This window comes from Taurulus bubalis, assembly GCF_910589615.1.
Source record: "Taurulus bubalis genome assembly, chromosome: 1".
NCBI lineage: Eukaryota > Metazoa > Chordata > Actinopteri > Perciformes > Cottidae > Taurulus > Taurulus bubalis.
In genome coordinates this window covers 21,943,132-21,959,112 of record NC_136589.1, presented here as the reverse complement: position 1 = coordinate 21,959,112, position 15,981 = coordinate 21,943,132, and the positions used below count along the sequence as shown (strand labels likewise).

Here is a 15,981-nt window from a genome sequence, read left to right as displayed (position 1 = left end):
TAGAGATTATGGGATGTTTTAGAGACTATGGGATGTTTTAGAGACTACGGGACATTTTAGACTGTGGTGATGTCGCCAGAGCAGGATAGAAACCCAGCATCATCAGAAGGAAGAAGCATTCAACTGAGGTCATCTAAGGATTTACCCCAGCGTACGAGAGGCCAGGCAGGCCAAAAGGGCATACGTTACTCTGCTGGTCACTACATGGTTGTTTGGTTCACCACATGTCACAAACAAAACTTTCTCAGACTTGTCAAGAGTCTGCAGTTAACAACTGCTCTGGATCTTTGCATTGCAGGAGTTAAAGGAGTAAAAATAAAGATACGTTAACCTTGAGCTTGAGGGTTTATTATTCACCTTGACTATACACAGTAACAGTGTGACAGAAATATTTTAAGTTTCCATATTGGATGTCTTCCATAGTTTTGAGCAACATATTGTGACCTTCATTGTGTTAACTCTGTTTCTATGGAGGTGGTTCAGTTGTCATCATCGGATTTAAGCATGGGAACTATGGTCACTGACAGGTGGTTGCATATTGGAAGATATCAAGCAAGGGGAGAGATATTTTTGTCAAACTCTTGTCTAATGGGTTAAAATAATGTATTGGGTCAAACAAGCACAGGACTTTCACCTGGGAGACCCCTGTACTTGTCCCGTTTGGAACCGAAAGACTAAACGTACTTAAAGCCAAGTTACGCAAGTTTTAACAAGCGTACCTAATTGAACACAAAACACAATTTTCCTCAATCTAACAAGTAGTTTTGTTGCCTAAACCTGGAGTTGTTTGGTTTCGATTCATAGTTGACTGGAAGTGTTTTAGGAAATATTAGCTTATTCTAATTGGGTTAAGTGGTTAAGTTTATATTAAGTGGGTAGCATGTGTCAATTTGCTGCTAATTCTCAATGTCCTAAAGTCTCTTACAAATATTAATAACAGAAAAATGATCATTGAGTCTCTGAATGACGCTACATACATTAGAAACAGTTGCAATAGAAACACAAAATATAGACACAATAAACCCAAGAGGCATCAAGACAATTGGACAACTGCAGATTGTGTATCCCCAACCTAAACCTAAACCATGTTTTACATTATTGGCAAACCAGTTCACTTGTCTCGGTCACAGTCATGTCTACTTTTAACTTCTGTACTATCGCCCTACTGCAACCTTTAACAACTATGTTGTATGGTCATGTTTGTGTTTCTATAGACAAAGAGGAGATAGTGGGAGGAACAAGGGCAGCTGACAATCATATGAAACAGTAGACAGTGGAGCAAGCAAAGATAGCAGAGCTATCAGAAGCAGCAGGTCAAGTGATAACATTGTTAGGAACATGGTAACAGGAACACAGAGGCAGGCAGAAGGAAGTCAAATCAGACAACTTTCATGTAGGGCCTGACCAGCACAGTACATTTGTGTCCCACCCTCTTGCCAACAGCTAGGAAGAGTGATTTATCTGGACACAAATGTTTCTCTGGTAAAAAATAAATAAAGGATTTGTGTTTGGATTAGATTAACAATTGAGCTGCTCTGCATTTATGTCTCTGGCCCTGGTTATTACACATACATAAAGAAAAAGATCAAGCACCAAGCAGGCCTGGTACTCAATCCACAGACAAAGAGCCATGCATAGAGGAAGACAAAAAGTAGCTACTTCCTGCTAGCCTAGCCTATAACGATTTCATTCAAATTTGCCCCATGTCATTCATAATCTTCCCTGTAGTTCACCAACCTTCCAGTGGGGGGAGCTGTGGCGGCGAGGACTCCTGGTGTTCTGAGTGTGCAGGGAGAGAAGGAGGGGCTGCGGGGGTGATGAGGGGTGGGGAAGTGGCTTTTGCTGAGCTAAAGGGCGTGGCTACACTTTTTGGGGGAGTGTCTGACGATACTGTGGGGGTGGCTTCATTCTTACAGTGAGAAGCTGAGGGGATAAGGGGCGTGGCTGAAGTGGTAACGGACACAGTAGCTGCAGTCAAACTTGGGGTGGCTGTGTAGGACAAGAGTGTGGCTAAGGGGACAAACGGCTTGGCATCCACGTTGAGGGCTGATCCCATCGCAGTCGCTGGTGGGCGTGTTCCGACAGAAACTAACGATGATGGGTTGGTGGAAAATGCGGAAGCAGGAGGGAGGTTTGGAGTGATCTTGAAAGAGTTCAAAACAGAAGTGGCTTGTGAAGCAGGGATGCCTATTTCTGTTGGGGTGGTCTTAGTCAGGGTAGCTGTAGCAAGGGAAGGGGTGTTGGTCATAGGGGTGGTGGTCTGTGAGTCAGGAGTGGAGCCTGGAGGGGTCTGGAGGACTGAATCCAGGAAGGAGAAGGTCTGGGAGACGGGGCTCAGATTGTCCCCGGTCATCAATGCTAGACTACCACTAACATCCCCAGCTGGAGTACTCTTGATGGCAACACTAGCCGTTGTACTGTTATGTTCAGGTTTGCCCCCCAAAACCTTCTCTTGATTTGCTTTTGGGACATCTTTATCACACATGGGGAAATCGTCCACACACATCGGCTCATAAGAGCGTGGAAAAGCATCTGTTACAAGGCTAGCATGGGAACGGTTGGAGAAACTGTTGGGTATGTGCGCAGGGCCAGAGGGCAAAACAGGGCTGGGATTGGAATCTGGAGTTTTGGAGTCAAAAGGACCAGAGTTGGCAGTTGTGGCCCAGGTGGGAGCGACTGTAGCCGGCGCAGAGGAGCTGGACTGCTGGGGCACTCCCCACTCCTCTGGGAGTCTTGCCCGACTCTTAGTCTTCCTACCTTTCACTCTACCCCCTCCTCCACTCTCTCTGATCTCCCACTCCCAGTTCTCCTCCTCGTCTTCCTCCTCGTCCTCCTCCGGTCCGCCCTTATCCTGCATCCCATGCGTGTCTGATTGGCCATTGTTGTTCTCCTGGCTTGCCAAGAAGTCGTAGACATGGTCATGGCCCTTCCTCTTCTTCTTCCGCCGCCTCTGCTGTTCCTTGCCAGCCTCGCTCCCCGGCCCCACTCTCTCTGGGCTGAGGGGTTCGGAGGCGGAGGAGGTGGGACTGCTGTCGTCCATTGAGCAGCTCGGAGAGAGGACGGGAGCTGCCGAGGGGTGGGGGGGGTGAGGATTTTATAAGAGGAGGAACCAATCACATACTGTGTCAGAGAATCAGCTGCCGGAAAAGCCATTAGATTGTGGTCAGCGTAGGTGGTTGTCACTACTTCATGTATACATTGTTTACTGTTTCATGGCACTATGGGAGTGTAAAGACTGGTCTAATCAAAAGTTAAGATCTATACTCCTTGTGAATGTGTCAGTATTTGTAAAGACTTGGGTGTGCTTACTTAGAGGCTGAATGCAGTCCCTTAGATTGTTTGCACATATTATTGTTGGAAATTTGAGCTGTCCGTATTTCCTAAAGGGGGACTCCATCAAAGTCAGTTTTAAACATTTAAACATTGTATAAGGTCATTTATGTCTTACCCAGGGACTTGGGATGAAAATGAGTTTTTAACGATATCTCTGAATACTTAATGTGATTTCACGTATTTAAATGTATGTTTATTGTACGTAAGTGAGTTATTGCCAAGCGTGTTGGGTCATAATAACATTTTGATTAATAACGGATAGGTTGAGTGTGGGTGAAATGAAATTCATTGATGGGGGAAATATTTATTACATTCTCTAATATGTGAACATAGCAAGCATAGAGCACACAGCTTCAGTTTTCATCAGGCAAGTGCTTCCCCATTAAGAGAGATTATTTTGATTATTTCCGAAACTAAACATTTGGTCCCGTTTTGTATTTATAGTTTATAACTACAGTTTTTAGTTTTGCTGCTTAAATGTTCCACAATACCCGCTGCAGTGACTTGGCTGCTGCACAGAAACTTGAATAATGACTGAAAACAGCCTCTCTGATCAATTGTTAAAGAAAACACTTGTACATCCATACAATACATCATTCAAAAAGCAACAGTCGCAGGGATTGTTAGAGGTGGAGTGAAATGTCCATGCAGGTCTGGCTCTCTAAATTGAAGAAAATAATGAATTTGTGTGGCTGGTGAATGGATGAGTTATGAATACGAGCAGATTCAGATGACGTTAGAACAGATTCGCCCATCTCTATTAATCGTGGTCCTAGTTAAATTAAATTGTACACAAATCAATAAATGTCCATAAAGTGTTGATAAATCAGTGGAACATACTTTTAAAGTGGACATATCATAAACCCCCAATCCCATCTGAGTATCTCCACCCACGGCTTGAAAACTCTCCAAAGGTGCGCCATTTATGTATTTTGAAGCCAATTTTATTTTGACCACTAAAACGGTGCATTTCAGACAGAGGGAGAATACAGGTATATTCAGACAGACAGAATGAGAAAAATATTGTGTTTTTTAATACTAAAGAATGTAAACATGGTCTAGTAGAAACCTAAAATACTATTATGAACCTGAAAATTAGCATTTCATGTCTCCTTTAAGGGAGCTAGTTCGATCCCATATACGACCATTAATTGAGCAAAACTAGGATTATTTCCCGGTCAAGATTAAAGGCTTCTAAGAGTTTGTCTGAATGTGGATATCTGGAAAGATTTTTATTCCACCGTGAGTCGTGAGTACAACAAGCTCTGTGCTTCACACAAACATAACATATGCCTATTAGCAGACTACTTGAACCCCTGATGGGGAAATGACCACCGCATATTGCTCATCTCTCCTAGTGTGAGATCTGCTAGTGTTTCCATAATCGGATCGCTTTTAGGCTCCTTTTGGCACAGACTTTGGAATGTTTCATAAAACACAATGTATGTGATGGGGCCTGCTTTTATAAATACATTCAACGTGTCATTTACTCACCTGTTACAGACTTTCTATATTTCAGTAAAGGCACCGGATTGGAATGTGCATAATCGAGACAGAGCAGTTCACCATAATGGTTCAGCACTGAGCACCAAGTGAGAAGAGTTTCTTGGATTTATCTGCTTGGTTGCGTCTCCTCTCTGCCAGCGTGGTTTGAATTAACTGTTAATTCACATTTCATATAAAACACTGTTTTCATTCCAATTTGCCAAATTTGTATGGTGACTGCGAGGGACCAAAGCTCACTGTGACTGGAGGTCTCATGCTTATCTACATTGGAATGGACATTACGGGATCATAGTGTATATTAAAAACAATCAATATCGTAAAATGAGAGGAAATCAAAGTTGAAAGATCCATTGGCTGGCCATATGATATTGTGTACATTTTCAATGCAAAAAAATCTGAAGTCTGGAATGGACTATTTTAAAATAGCACTTTTCAGCCCAAAACAAATTATATAATGTTTGATTCTCTCAAAGTGGAAAATGTTGGATTCACCTCTTTTTAAACATCATCATCATCATCATCATCATCATCATCATCATCATCATCACCATCGTGACGCATGACGTCATGTCTTGTGTAGAGAGCAGGACGCACAGCAGAGCAAAACAGACACACCTCCAGCAATAGAGCTCTGAAGCGACTCAACAAGCCAAATAAAGCATCTTCAGCATGCGGGATGAGAAATAAGATGCATGCACGTTTGAAGAATCCCGGCGATAAATATAATCCTTGTCCCACATGCAGGATAACATATGGACTCTGCAACTGAATCACAACGCCATGACAAACTGTGCACATGCAAGCTTTGACAAACAAAGAGAGGAGAAAAAAAAGCTTCAGCTTGCGCTGAACTGATCCCTTCGTTTGTCCGCTCCCACTATCTCCTCTTGTTTGGGGAATGAAGTCATCACAGTCTGGGCTGTGGTTCTCCCCTTTGAGGCAGTATTTCTCAATTATGTCTGACAGGCACGTCTTGGGCTCAGAGAGAATGAGAGAGAGAGAGATGAACTGGCGGCCAGACATAGGGATAGGCCGTATCAATAAAACTCACACCTATACGACCCCGCTCAGTCGCGTCATGTCCCGTTTTGCTCTAAATTTCTATGCCTCTATCTTAGTTTTTAATCCTCCCATCTCCTCAATCTCTCCTGCATCACCGGATGTTAAAGTGAATCCAGATAAAGCGGCACCTTTCCCTCTAAATCGGACACCTCTCCCCTGTTTTTCTAAACTGATTGAATTGCAGGAGCCATTTTCCTCCCTTCGGCCTCCAATGCTCGCCAGGCTATAAACAGCTCGAAGGAGGAGACAGGCCCGGGGCATTATCGTCTATATTTAATGTGATAAGGTATTTAATGGAGAGTACATCTTAATCTGGGCTCTGGCTAACTGCCACGGGGGCACATGTCGGAGCGCTGGCTGCCTCAAACATATTGCCGATGCAAAAAGGGCTGCGTGGGACAGTTTGGACTGAAATGTTGCTGGGGGCTTCGACTTTAATAAAAAGGCTTATTGACGAGATTATTAAGATTTATAAAGCAGGTACTTGTGTTTATCCTATTTTTCCCGAATTGTTCCTATTACCTGTATCATAAGTCATTCTGGGCTAAATCCCATCGGGCAGCAAACATCTTTTGGTTCTTGTGGAAACCTTTGGCCCAACGGAGCACCGCTCATCCATGAGCTCTTCTACGAGAGGTTTTATGACTCTCTTTGCTTCATTAGATACCCAGTGATGTGAGACGGGAAGAAGCGGAGCTACATGACCTGTCGTGACTCTTTCTGCCTGGCAACGGGACTGGACTACTATGTTTTAATGTGCAGCGTTAAATGTAAAATGTCCTCATCGGTGGTGTTGATATAAGAGGACTTCACCTCAGATGTCTCATATGATGTTCAAAAGCAACTCGGGCAAAGTAACAAAGTACTTCATAATCAGTGGAATTACATTAGAGTCGTGGGTGTAACGGGCCTTTCTTCATGGATATTGTTCTGATTTTTTCCACGCTGGATCTTGTCATGGCAAGAACAGAACCCTGGTTATTCATATTAGTAACATCTGTACTCCCTCATTCTGGATGGTATATTAATTATTACCTCCTCAGTAGGTTCCCCACAAGAACCATCCACCACCTCCCAGTACTTTGCACCATGTGCTATCTGACAGGTAGTTGGAGCTAATGGGTAATTCTGCATTCTGAGCTCAGGGGGCGGAGTCCTTCTTGAGATTATCAGCATTTCTACCTCATTACTTTTGCGCAGTGGTGGAAGAAGTACTCAGATGTTTTACTTAAAGGGGACATAACATGCTCATATTTAGGTTCATACGAGTATTTTAGGTTCCTACTAGAACATATTTACATTCTTTAATATTCAGAAACCACATTGTTTTTCTCATTCTGTCTGTCTGAATATACCTGTATTGCTCCTCGAAAATGCTCCGTTTAAGCGCCTGTCTCTTTAAGACCCCCTCCCAAAAAATCCCATTCTGGATTACTTGTTATGCAGAATGAATGCAGAATGTTTCCCTTTAAGTTAATTTAATTACTTTACATACTGCTGGTTAGCTTAACCTTTCGTGATACATTATTAGTGTATTAGTAATCATTTAAATCTGTAAAGATAATCAAGTTAAATAAATGCAGTGCAACATAAAGTAAAATACTTGCCTCTTAAATGTAATGGTGTAAAAGTACAAAGTATCATAAAATGGAAGCACTTGAGTAAAGTACAAGTACCTCTAAATTGTACTTCACAGATTGTTTGGTTACCCAACGCTTGCATTCTACTTTTCATTGCTGTCATCCAGATGATGTAACAGGATTGGCACATTTACAGAATGTCTGCAGGTACTTTGTGTGATGGAGCAGTTAGCTAAGCACAGGATTTTTAAATAGCAGCATGTGGTTACATCACCGCCTGAGAACTGAATGGGTGGTCCTAGCACTTCCTACGATGCCCATGTCTATAATGCCTTATAAACATACTCATAATGCCTTATAATCTGCTGTATAATTATAATTACAAGCGCTCATCAACATTAATCATAACACATGATACAGCATTTATTTATAAAGTACTTGCGTACCATGCTACGAACAGATCGGGTCCAATCTACATCCAGGACATGGTGAAACCGTACACCCCAGCTCGCTCGCTCCGTCACTGCGAGCTAAACACTCTACAAAGTCACGACTGTGTGCTGTCCTGGCTCCTCAATGGTGGAATTAGCTCCCCATTGACATCAGAACAGCAGAAAGTCTCTACATTTTCCGTCGCAAACTAAAAACACATCTTTTTCGACTACACCTTGAATAAGAAGGTAGCGCTGTAGTAGCACTTAGATGGCACTTACTGATAGCACTTTGTGGTTTAACTTTATTGAAGAAATTGTATTCTCTTGATTCTTGTTGTTCTGAGTTTGTACTTATGGTTGAATGCACTTATAGAAAGTCGCTTTGGATAAAAGCGTCAGCTAAATGAAATGTAATGTAATAAGGTCAAGTATTTTAATACTGCATCACAATCACTGTTATTATCAAACGATCATGGATAATGTATTATATGTATAGTTACTGTCATACTCACAACAAGCAACTGACATATGATTAGACATTTATTTAAACTGGGCTCTGTACAATGCATTTTAATGTGATTGTAAGTAACTCTAAGTTATTGTTGGCTTCAAGTAAAGCAACATTAATCTGACAACGTTTTGTGTTGTTCTTGCATAGATTTAATGATATCTTTACTTCAAGCAAACAATCTACATTTAGTGTAACTTATAATTACATTCTAATGAATTTCAGCAACGATTAGGATGTATTTTAAGGAAAATACACAATGTATTACAACTATGATTAAGATATTATGATATTATTCAGAGCAGACTATAACAATTTATCAGTATATTTATGATGCATTACAGATACAGACATGGGCATCATAGGAATATCTTTAAGCTCAAACCAATCGGATTGTAAATCTAAAGACCAGTGGTTGTGTAACAACCAATCCCTCCTCAAATCATCCCTGGTTTCTAGAAGTCTGTTGAAACTTCCTGTAATCAAGGAGTTACGGAGTTAGGAGTAAGTGTTACGTAACAACCAGCCGGTACTGGGCTATCTTTAGCACACCGACACAGCAGAAGGGAGAGGAGATACAAAATAAAAACCCTGAATAGAGCTTGCTAAATGTTTAATACGTTCTGCACTATCAAAACTTAGATGCTGAGTCATTTCAAAAGTTCCTTTGAGGGCCCTGCGGAAAAAATTATCTCGATTTCACGGCGAACTCTTCTGTTCGGCTGACGAAATAACTGTTCATGTCTCCATTTGCAGGATCTGATAACCGGCTTTAAGGTAAATAAAATTACCCCGGAAGACTGCAAACGCACGGCTGCTTTGCCGTTAAATCCTCCTGTGGGTTTGTGTTTTTGCTGCTCTGCAACCACAAAATTCACTCAACAGTCAGCTGTTATTCACTCAAGCTGCTAATGAGAATTATATACATTGACAATTCAGGATGAAAGGCAGCGAGACATGAAACTATAGTCTGTGTTTATGGTTGTCTTAGACCCCTCTGTCTGCTGATCCAGTTGGTCATCAGAGGAAGAGAAGAGCAACAGAGTGCACGGGGACTAAAGCAGTGAGGCGACCGGTGAGGTCCAAGCAGAGCTGGACCTGTTTCCACCTACGTGGGGAAGGCTGCCCTCTGCTGCTGAGAGCAGGTTATGTGTGATGATCCTTCCTTGTGCTGCCCTGCTACAGAAACCCATGGTGACTTTCTGGAATAATAAGCGTACAAATTGAGATTTTAATAAATCTAATCGAGGACATGACGAGGATTTAGGTGTTTTTTCCTCCAATCTGGCCCTAACTGTAGCCCCCAAAACCATATTGCGTATACCGCAAGTTCCTCCTCTCTCCTCATTGTCCTGACTCCGCCCTGCCCCTGCTGCCACTGGCACACAGTGCCAACATGCAACCCTCCACCCCCACCCACTCTGTATGATACCTGTAGAGTGATCCATGGAGGGGATTCCCGGCCCGCCAGACGAAAACAGATCGCTCGTCTTAAACGGACTGATTCCACCGGTGTTGATGGTGGTTTTGTTGTCCACGCCAAATAGCCCCGAACTCTTCTGGGGGTCCATGGCGGAGCCCATCCCGGTCTGGCCGAGAGTGGTGCTCATGCCGGTCTGGAACGGTGGGAGGCCAGACCCCATGGTCCCTCCCATCCCAGATTGAGAAAAGCCTGATGGGGAGATGGAACACAGACATCACCAACAGACCACTGACATTCTGCTGCTTTATACATACGACTTTTGTTTGATTAGGAAGCTGTAATAATAATGGTGAGGCCAGGTAATAGTATTACTTTAACAACTGCTTTAAAAGGGACAGTGTGTAGGTTTCTGTGGCATCTAGTGGTGAGGTCGCAGATTGCGTCCACTCTGCCTTCTCTTTCTGAGTGTGTTTTCATTAGCATATCATTAACTACTTACTTTTCGTCACATTGATTTGCAGTAAATATTCATTGAGTTATGTTTTTGTGTGAAATTCATGTTTTGTTGATTTTGCTCTTTGAACACAGTGATTTTGTGTGCAACTGGTTAATTTTGTGCACTAACAAAATATATGCCTATGTTTTGAAGAAATCATATTTTATTTTTCCAACTATGAAGGGTTCGGTGAATGCACTGATGAAGCTTGCAGGGTTCACTATCTCCAATAAGGGCTTCACTTGTTTGTCTCTAGATCATGTTTTTATAAGCACACGGACATATGACGAATATGACATCTTTCCCAGCTTTTAAATCAGAGGTAAAAAAAAAAGTAAAGTGGACCTAGAAATGAGTCAGGCACGCTGTTGTCCTTTGTCTTGTTCAGGCTCCATTGATCTGTCCTCCCACCCATCATGGGACCTGAAAGAGAGAGAGAGAGAATGACAGACAGACAGATGGAAAGAGAGAGAAATGAGAGAGTGACCAGGGGAAGTGAAATTGGAGAATCAGAGAAGAGAGTGGGGCCAGAGAGAGAAAGTCAAAATGAGAGGGAGGAGTGAGGAGTGGAGTGAATGATCAAGAGAGGTGAGGAGGAGAATGAAATGAGCCGACAGAACATAGAAACAAATGCTAATGTTAGACGTATTCAAATGTGTGCACGCAGTCTGTTAGGTTAAATGGAATCACTAAAAACACCTGAATATAAAACTAATTTATTGGACATTTTGGCATGTCTCAGTAGGGAACACACAGGTGTAAATAATTAAATGAATGATGGCTGAATTTCACTAAGCTGCTTCCCTTTCAGTGTCCTGGTACACTGGCATGGCTTACTGAGACACGGAACCGAGCCTTACGTATCTATATACGATTCTGAAAATCCCAGTCAAGTCTCAAGTCTTTCAGTCAAGTCAAGTATTAATAATTGATTCTTCTCCTTTTAAAACTTTTTTTTTTGAAGGCAAAATGTTTAGTGTTCAATATGTCTGCGTTGAGGATTATGTCTGAAAACATGACTCGGTTTGGCATTCACAGTGACCACATGAAGAGTGTAACAATGCCCTCACGTTGTTGGGTCTCTAGTTTTTGGTAACAGAGACCACTTTGCTGCTCCCACAAGAGTGTTAGGTCAGTGAATGAGGTTTGCTCAGTTGTGAACCTTTTTCCGCTTGTGAATGTACATATGGAAAGCTGTGCCCAGAAAAAGTCCCGACTGGTGAGTGTTTTCTTACAGACTGACCTAGACGTCCCATGGGCCGCTGCAACAAAACAGCTCACTCAAACCTCTTCTACACTACAGTGGACAAACACTCCCTCCACCCTTACCAGAAAGGTATTCAGAGCTGAAGGCAGACTGTCCTGGAGGGTCTTGGCGTCCACCCGACGTCATCATTGACGACATCATCCCCGCACCTAAAGGAGATAGAAAATAATCATGATGAGCATCATCGGCAATGAACTGGCTCATTATCCTGTCCAGCTTGCCATTGGCCAAATGACTCAGTAAACAAATTTTCAGGTATGACGTGTCTGAAATAAGACTGAATCCCAGACCTACGGAATAAACAACGTAAATATTTCTGACAAACACATACTGCCCCCTGCAGACTCCACAGAGTGAGACCGACTCAAAGCTTCACCTGAATCTGTCACTCTGTGGAGTCAGCTGTTTATCCATCACATAGGTCCCGCTTCCCGAAACAAGCCTCTCCAGCCTGTGAGTGCATGTGCGCGCGCGTGGTGTGTGTGTGTAACATCTTTTGACAGTGAGGCAAGCAGACACAATACGTCACTGAAAGGGACTATCACCATGGTTACACAAGAAGAGGACGACAGCATCTGCGGTTCCCTGGGCTACGCTGTTGGTGGGAGTGGATGTGTCTTAAAGGATCGATGCCTATGTGCCACCCGCTGAGGCCGCCATACCACACTCACACACTCTAAATACTGTCTAGTGGAAACCAACTTGCTCACACGGATCAAAAAGCCTGGGACCGAATCACCCCCATATCAATGCTGTTTATATGCTGACAGTAGTCCACTTGCAGTGTCCATTCTGGCTCGTTCCTACAAGACAACATATGGACAAAAATAAATAAAAGGAGCAAGACGCGGTATTGGGAGCATTTTTGATTTCGTCCCATGGCTCATCCCATGGCCACATGAGAGCAGGGCAGAGCAGTAACCAGAGGGGCTCGCTCGCACTCAAAGCACACGCCGCTGCCCTGGCTATGTACGAAGTAAGTAGGAGCTCAGATATACAACACACAGAGAGAGGGAGAGTGCTCCACTACATCTTCATTTAGATAATATTGTTTGATGTGTAATAATGCTCTGAGTGTCATATTTTGTTCCTTTTAAACTACGGTAATTATTTTTTAAACTTATTTACTTACTTTACTCCTATGATACAGTGTCTGAGTTGCCCTTAGGTGGTGTAGGGAGACTGTTCCAGAGGCGTGGCGCTGCCGAGCAAAAGGCCCGATCACCCATGGTGCGGAGCTTGGTGTTGGGGACCCGGAGGAGCGAGCGGTTTGTAGATCTGAGGGTGCGGGTGGAGGTTTGGGAGTAATGAGTTCTTGTAGGTAGGGAGGTGCATGTCCATTGCGGAACATAATTGACTTAAAAAACAGATGTTTCCACCTAGAATAGTCATTTACCACATTAACAATGTATAGTGTATTTCTAAATTAATTTAATGTTATCTTCATTGAAAGTGAAGAAGTGCTTTTCTTCGAAAAATAAGGACATTTCTAAGTGACCCCAAACGTTTGAGTGTACATGTATATATATATATATATATATATATATATATATATATATATATATATATATATATATATATATATATATATAATGTATGTAGACTTAATACTTACAATATGCAATACTGCTGTACTATCCTGAATATTGTTTTGCTTTTCACTTCATAATAATACACTTATATGCCATAATATGTATAATGTACCAGCCTTTTTATTTGACCATATTATGTCATACTGTTATACCACTTTACTTTGAGGAGACGGCACTGTTAGTCTAGATAGAACACTGAATAATGTTTCCACCAGGTAAACCTAAACATGCACACCTCTCTCTGCGTGACAGTGATTATAACCGCATAACTATATAGATTATAATTAACTGGAGGATACGTTTTCTTTCTACAAATAGATCTTAAACCCTTAAATATAAACAGTAGCCCGGCCACCGTACGGAGGAAACTCATTTCGTTTTATTAATTAAAATACAAGTTGGATAAAATCTCCATTGTCCTCTCCTTATATGTAGTGAGGTGTAGGTAGGTAGAACTGCAGTGCCGCAAAGTCGCCGCTCTCCTGGATGACGTCACACGCTGCCACGGACTCGTCGCTGCCAGTAAACTCACTCGCTGCCTCTCCAACAACGTTAGCTAACGTGATAGCAAGCTGACTAGTTTGCTATTAAAAAACAGGTGGGAGGGAAATGAAGACGCTGTAGACATTTTAACGCTGATTGGCCAAGACTCGAGACATCAAAGATCTTCTATTTGCGAAGATCACAACATCAGCTTTTTTTCCGTGTCTCACTCCAATCTCAGAAACGCTGGGCGGCCAGTTGACCCCTCCCAAAAACAAAAACTCTTCAGATCTACACAATTGACGTAGATGATATATTTTTATTTCAAAACGGCAAATTTTGCCGAAAGGTGACAAGTTTGCAGGTACGTATAAAGGACAGGCTCTTCCACAAATAAATACTTAGCAGGTGACTGGATGAACCATCTGTCAGTCAAACTCTTGCCATTCCAGACCAAATTGTTAGACGGTCAGTTGATCTTCAGTTCTTCATTACATTATAGTTCCTATACTCTGGCAGCGCTGCACAGCTCCTTCAGTCACCGGCTGATTCATCCCCGGTGTCTGAGGGAGAGGTACCGCAAGTCTTTTCTTCCCGCTGCTGTCAGGCTGCACAACCAGCTGAGCTCACAGTAGACCACTTTGAACACTTTGACACTTGAACACTTTGAACTGAACTTGGACACTTTATCATTCACCTGGTGCAATATCCATTACGTGCAATACGTTTAAGTACTTTTTTTTATATACTTTTTCTATTCAATCTGTATATTTAATATTCTTCTTTACTGTTTTTACTGTTTCTAATACTCTTTATTTATATTACTTGATTTTCGATTTTTATTATTCTTTTATTCATTTTGAGCAATGCTGCTGTAATCCTGTAATTTCCCCACTGCGGGACTAATAAAGGATTATCTTATTTTATCTCTTATCTTATTTATTGTTTAAAATCTAAGATATAAGCAAGCAGTTCTGACTTTATATACATTTCCCTGACGCTCCCATGTTGGAAGCTCATTGTTTAGTAACATCCCACCTTACCAATTCTTGGTATTTCACACTATTACGCTTACTTTATTTGGTATTTTGTAACGTTTGCCAACTCCCTCCTTCTTGGCATCATTCCAATTCACAGTTGTGTTACGTATAATGGTGTCCAGGTAACTTCTTGGACATGGGTGGATGCTGACGTGGCCTCTAAGGAGTGCACTTCTTCTCAGAGGTCAGGGTGCACGTCTGTGTGCCGTGCAGGGCTGCCGAAGTGGTTTGGGGCTCGCTGAAGAGCACTTTGTGATGATGGGCTGTACAGTGATGTTACCGAGGCTGAACCCAGTAGCACTTCAGCTCACAGCACGAGAACAACTTTCTCCATCTTATCCATTCGCCTGCGGGCCACCCTGCTGCCTCTACTATATTTAGAGGAACATCTCATGGGTCAGTTTACAGGCGGCAACAAGGTCAATGAGACATCGTTCCATTCACTTTACATGGTGTGCGCATGTCAGTGTTTTAGGTGCCTGTGAGGGGATCATGAGCTTGGTCCCCCGTGTGTGCGTCTGTCCGTAGCGAAATCTGCCTGATCCATTTTTTTTGCTCATTTATGACTGTATGCTCAAGGATTTCTCATGGTTGCGGTGATTCACACGTTTTTCAAAAACCCTTCGATCAACAACTGCTTCAGCGGCAAAACGCATTTCCGGCAATCGGCTCGGGCTAAATACCAACCTCGCAAAGGTCTGTTGCAGGACACACTTTGCCCCTTTGTCGAAGCTCAAAAGCTAACATCCAGAGAAAAGTTTGAATTCATTTTGAAGCCGAGACCTCTGCACATTAATTCCATCCCTGAAAAGTAATGATCCAGTTAAGATTGGTTGTAAGTGTGACTGTACTGCCCTTTTTCCACCAGGCAACAGTAAACCTGAACCCCTCCCTTCAATTATGCATTTTGACCTTTATATGTAATGCAGAGCAGTCGTTCAGCTAATCAGTGTTAACAGGCCTACTAAAAATGCAAGGTAGGTTCCAGTCTTCCCCCTAATCTAATAAGTGACGTCTGGTACAGACATATACCGTTAATACTCACAGGAGCTGTAACCGACACCATGGAAGCGATGCATAGTCCTGGATTTTAAGATTCATAGCTTTAAAGTTGAGGGAACGGGTTCAAGTGAAAACTGTTTTCCTTTTTAACATTCATCCCCATGTCTCTCCTTTGTTTACCCCCTAAAATATGTAAAATAAATAAATAAAAAAAACACAGTGATATCCCATAGTTGTCCATCCTCCTTAGTGGCA

At 42.4% G+C, this 15,981-nt stretch overlaps 1 protein-coding gene across 1 annotated transcript in view; it reads right to left on the bottom strand.

Annotated features, from left to right (window-relative positions):
• The window catches only part of LOC306735377 (uncharacterized protein), a gene marked incomplete at its 5' end in the record, with an annotated part of 69,496 nt that overhangs the window by 42,279 nt on the left and 11,236 nt on the right, over positions 1-15,981 (bottom strand). Inside the window, 4 exons of the mRNA XM_079216837.1 lie at positions 1,738-3,066; positions 9,856-10,095; positions 10,688-10,765; positions 11,672-11,758. Coding sequence (XP_079072963.1) covers positions 1,738-3,066; positions 9,856-10,095; positions 10,688-10,765; positions 11,672-11,758 — 1,734 coding nt within the window. The remainder of the gene's footprint in view (positions 1-1,737; positions 3,067-9,855; positions 10,096-10,687; positions 10,766-11,671; positions 11,759-15,981) is intronic.